Source organism: Mus caroli, chromosome 8 (assembly GCF_900094665.2).
Source record: "Mus caroli chromosome 8, CAROLI_EIJ_v1.1, whole genome shotgun sequence".
NCBI classification, from domain to species: Eukaryota; Metazoa; Chordata; class Mammalia; order Rodentia; family Muridae; genus Mus; species Mus caroli.
In genome coordinates, this window is record NC_034577.1 from 111,817,904 (window position 1) to 111,822,244 (window position 4,341).

At 53.8% G+C, this 4,341-nt stretch overlaps 1 protein-coding gene across 1 annotated transcript in view; it reads right to left on the bottom strand.

Moving 5' to 3' along the window:
• Positions 1 to 221: 221 nt before the first annotated feature.
• Positions 222 to 4,341, bottom strand: part of Emc8 (ER membrane protein complex subunit 8) — an 11,031-nt gene continuing 6,911 nt past the window's right edge. Inside the window, exons 2-5 of the mRNA XM_021169786.1 lie at positions 3,169 to 3,245; positions 1,404 to 1,473; positions 933 to 1,027; positions 222 to 653 (exon numbers count right to left, since the gene is read on the bottom strand). Coding sequence (XP_021025445.1) covers positions 494 to 653; positions 933 to 1,027; positions 1,404 to 1,473; positions 3,169 to 3,245 — 402 coding nt within the window. The 3' untranslated portion in view covers positions 222 to 493. The remainder of the gene's footprint in view (positions 654 to 932; positions 1,028 to 1,403; positions 1,474 to 3,168; positions 3,246 to 4,341) is intronic.

Below are 4,341 nucleotides of genomic sequence, written 5' to 3' on the forward strand. Positions count from 1 at the left end.
CGAGTCAGGATGAACTGGCTTTGGGAATGTTCGTGGCCTCGGCTTCTCTTGGGATCTCTGCTCTCGTCACCAGTGTGCTGTGCTCACTGTGCAGCGAGGTTTCTCAGGCAACAGTGCTGTCTAATCCCACGGTGCGGCCTGTGAAGCAGTGCGGCTCCAGCCCCACATCTGCTTGGCTGCCCCCCACACTCACCAGAGTAAAGAGTAAGGTACACCGTGTACACCCTTCTCAGGATTACAAAAGGCTAGATAGAACTGTTTAATGGGAATGACCTGGCACAAGCAGAAAGAGCTGACGGGCGGGATCGGGCAGTACAGGACTAAGAATCCAAAGCCTAGGTGACCCACAGTTCTCCACAGCCTTGCCCTGAAGGATGCCGACCGCACCCCCTCCAAGGCACACATCAGACTTGCAGCTTCCCTTCTGGCTAACCTACTATTCCTCTATAAATGTAAAAATATGCTTCCGTCTTCGCTGTAGTGTGGTCCTTGTCTAGCACAGGTGCAGAACTGCTTTGTTGATCTCGGGGTTTGTCCAGTCGCTCCGAATGTCGTCCAGGTGATTATCAAAATCCACGAGTGTTTCGTAGGAGCGGCTGTCCAGGAGTGAAGCTGAGATCCTCTGTGCCTCCGGCCAATCTTCACAGTAGTCGCTGCAGGACAGACAGGAAAGTCAGCCTCATACCTACCAAGACCAACAGGCTGCTAAGGACAGAGCAGTTGCTGGGAGACACAGGAATGTGGACTTTCATGAATGGACAGGTCCCTCCAAACGGGGCACTCTAGAACCTAGAGTAGAGGGACATGGCTGAAGCATCCATGTGACCAGAAACCAAACACTGGAGGACCCCAGTGCCTCGATGTGCACAGAGACCACGGCGTACCACCCAGAGCCCGAGCCCATGCCCATGCCCAGGCTGCGCTGCACTCACTGGTGTGGGTCTCTGCACCGCCACCTGTTCTCGTGCTGCTCGTACACGTGGATCGTGGGTGCTGCGCAGTCCATCGTGAACTTGGCATTGTCCACCTGAGGAGAAGGGAGGGCAGTGACAGGCACGAGTACAGTGCTGAGAAGGGCAGGGCCTGCCTAGCTCCCATGCGAGCAGCACAGCTATGCCCATACCAAGGGACTCCTGTGTTGTGTGAGGGCTCCCCGCCTTTCTACAAAGCTGAGCAGAGTGCCCCAACCAGACCCCGCCTCACTCTCAGACTGTGCACCCAGACCGAGCAATGCAGCCCTTCTTCCCAGCCCCCAGGCTACACTGGCTTTGCCCAGTGGCCCTGGTATTTACTGGGCCACCACCAGGGTTTTGGGTTCAGTGGGTTCAGGAGGGCAGGCCAGGACTGCTGGAGCTGGGGCAACCCCAGCAGGGAAGCTCACACCACAGGAGGGCGAGACTCACCATGATGAGTGCGGCGTCACTGAAGCCCTCTGCGATCCTGGAGGCCACCTTTTCTGCCACCTGGTTTGGGCTGTGGAGAAGGACCTATGAGCTACAATACTCTAGCTGAGCTGACCAGACCCTGTCAGTACAGTTCACTACTACCTCAACTAGGAAGAGGGATGGAGCCAAGCGATGGTGAGTGTCGGCTCCACTGAGATGACTCAGGGTTGTGAGTGCCAGGGCGGACCCTCAGGCATCTTCTAAAGGGCAATGTTTCCTGGAGTGTGGCCTAGGGCAGCTGACTGGGCTGTGGATTGTGCTGGAAGTGAGGCTGCACTCACCAATCACAGCAACTCCGTCACAGGAGGTCCAGGGCCTAATAATTGAATCTTCTTTTTAAATCAAGTCACTCTTTAGGACATCTTCCTATGCTGTGAGCTTTCAATTTGGTGTCACACTGTTTGATCAATGACATTGGCACCTCACATTGACAAACATAGCTTCTCCAGCTGCACTACTGGGTAGAGGTCTGCAACTTCTGCAGCTATAGCCTGCCCCCTTCCTACAGGGCTCTCACAGAGAGACAGAAGGGCCTGCTTGGCTCAGTAATTGGTTATCCACAGTCACCTCCACAGCAGTTTTTGTGCAGGGTGGGCAAGCACTTGTCACCCACACAGAGGAAGAATCAAGGGCCAGAGGGCACAGAGAACAAGAGGTGGCAGCAGAACCGGGGGACCTGCGCACAGGGCTTTCACAGGTGTGGGCAGTCCCAGAGGCGCCCTGACTGACTCGATGAGACGGCACAGCTCTTGAAAACCCCCAAGCCTCATGACAGTAGGGGGGCACCTCCAGCTCACTGCTTCATTTCTAGGAGAGCCTGTGGGCCATTCTACCGCCCATGCTACATAAGTACACTGGGGTCTGTTGGCTCCATCTAACCACACAAGAAAACCCCAGTACTTACTGTGTGGGTACTTTCCAGCTGTCCCCTGGCTTCTAGCTGGCTGCAGCCAAAGGAAGCCTCTGGAGGACAGCGGAGGGCATGGAAGAGGGACATCAGTACGACTGATCTGGCCTCCCTTCCCTGACGTGGGACCTATCAGGTTGGCTGCTGCCCATGTCCTGTGGCCAAAGGATGTTGCTCCTCTGGTGGTGGCCTTCGTTATCAGCTCTTCCTCGCTGGCCCTGGAGGGCTAAGGGATGGAGGCTGCTGTCACTGGCTTGGTCCCTATACACAGCTCCTGAGTTCCATCCATGGCCCACCCCTTCAGGAACTGCTCCCCTACAGCTCCTTAAGCCGCCCTGACAGAAGGTGTCCTTGGCTACATTCATGGGACCCAGACTGAGGCAGACATGAGCTCAGCCTGCTCAGGAGAGAGCAGAGGTGGGGGCATCGTCGGCACAGGAACCTGGAGCTACTTCAGGTTCTAAAGACCACACTCTCACCACAGGCGCCCATCCTAAGAGTTCCAGACCCCTAACTACTTCACTCACTCAAGAGTTAGTTACCCTGCCTTCCACAGCCTCTATCTTGGAGTGGGAAGCAGCAGGCTGGTGGACACAGGCAAACCTGGTTAGTGGCTGCTCCCCCTCTTTTTGAGCTCCCTCCCTGCACAACAGAGGAGCCATGGACAAAACCCTGGCTGCTCATCTGGCCGGTCACCTGCACACCTGAGAAAGCAGGGTGTAGGAGGTGGCGACCTGCACAAGCTTTGCCAACTCAAGATCACCTCAGTGACAGCTTTGTGCTTTGAACCCTCCACCCACAGTGTGCAACCCATACCTGGCATCCTTCACACGCTCATTAGCTTGGTAATAGCCGGCGATCACATAGCTGTTGTCTTTGCACCACGAGTCAATCTGAGAGGAACAGAGATGGGAAAAGGACCTCAGCACCAGGTCTGTGACAGCGCACCCCTCTCCCAAACGGGACAACTCATACATCCAACAGTCCTTCCTCTGACTACAGTCAGTGAGAACTCAAGAGTTCAGGGCCCAGAGGCAGAGTCCTCCCATGCAGGCTGCGCTGGGCACAGCAGCCGACACCACAGAGCAGTAGCACTGTGTGGAATGGATCTGAGGGAAGCATTCCTTACTATTTAATGCGCATGGCATGCTGGAGCTTGAGAAATCCTGATCACTTAAAACTGGTTCCAAGCTCTCCACACTGTGACACTGTTGTCTCAAATATGCTGAGCACACTTAGGCCATCTTAGCCTTTTAGACACACAGAAGGGTGGAGATGCCTTACTTAAAGTAAAGCCCTGCAAGTAAGGAAAACTAATGTCCAGAGCGGTTCTGAGTAGGCATAGTGGAGAGGAACAGATCCAGACAGGACCTCCATCTTGTCTGAAGTCTTTGAAATGGGCTTTAACATTGTTAGTTACTCCTGCCAGGGCTGGAGCACTGTAAACAGGCACCTGGGGTGGGTGCAAATGGCACCCAAGACTGCAGTGCAGCACGCTTGTGTCCTGTGGGGGAAACAGGAGCAGCGGGAGACTGAGAGATTGGCTGCTCCGTGGCTTATCACAGCCAGTCTAGCTTTCTGCAGGTCTAATGCCTGCCTGTGGCAGACACACACAAAAATAAAGTAAACCTTAAAGCCAAAATCCAAAACCCTATCACTGCAAGTTAGACAAGGTAGCATTTGTGTGTGGTTTTAGTATTTGGGAACTCACGCAGAAAGATCTTAAAGTTTGTGGCCAGAAGCCCACTGACACCACAGTTGTGGGGACCCGAGCTATACAAGACTACTGTCTTTTTCTTTCTTTTCTTTTCTCTTTTCTTTTTTTCGAGACAGGGTTACTCTGTACAACTCTAGATTTCCTGGAACTCACTCTGTAGACAGGCTGATCATGAACTCAAGAGATCTGCCTGCCCTTGGCTCCTGGGATTAAAGGTGTATGCTAACACCACTGCCAGGTCCAGAAAAGTCTTTTTTTTTTTTTTTTTTTTT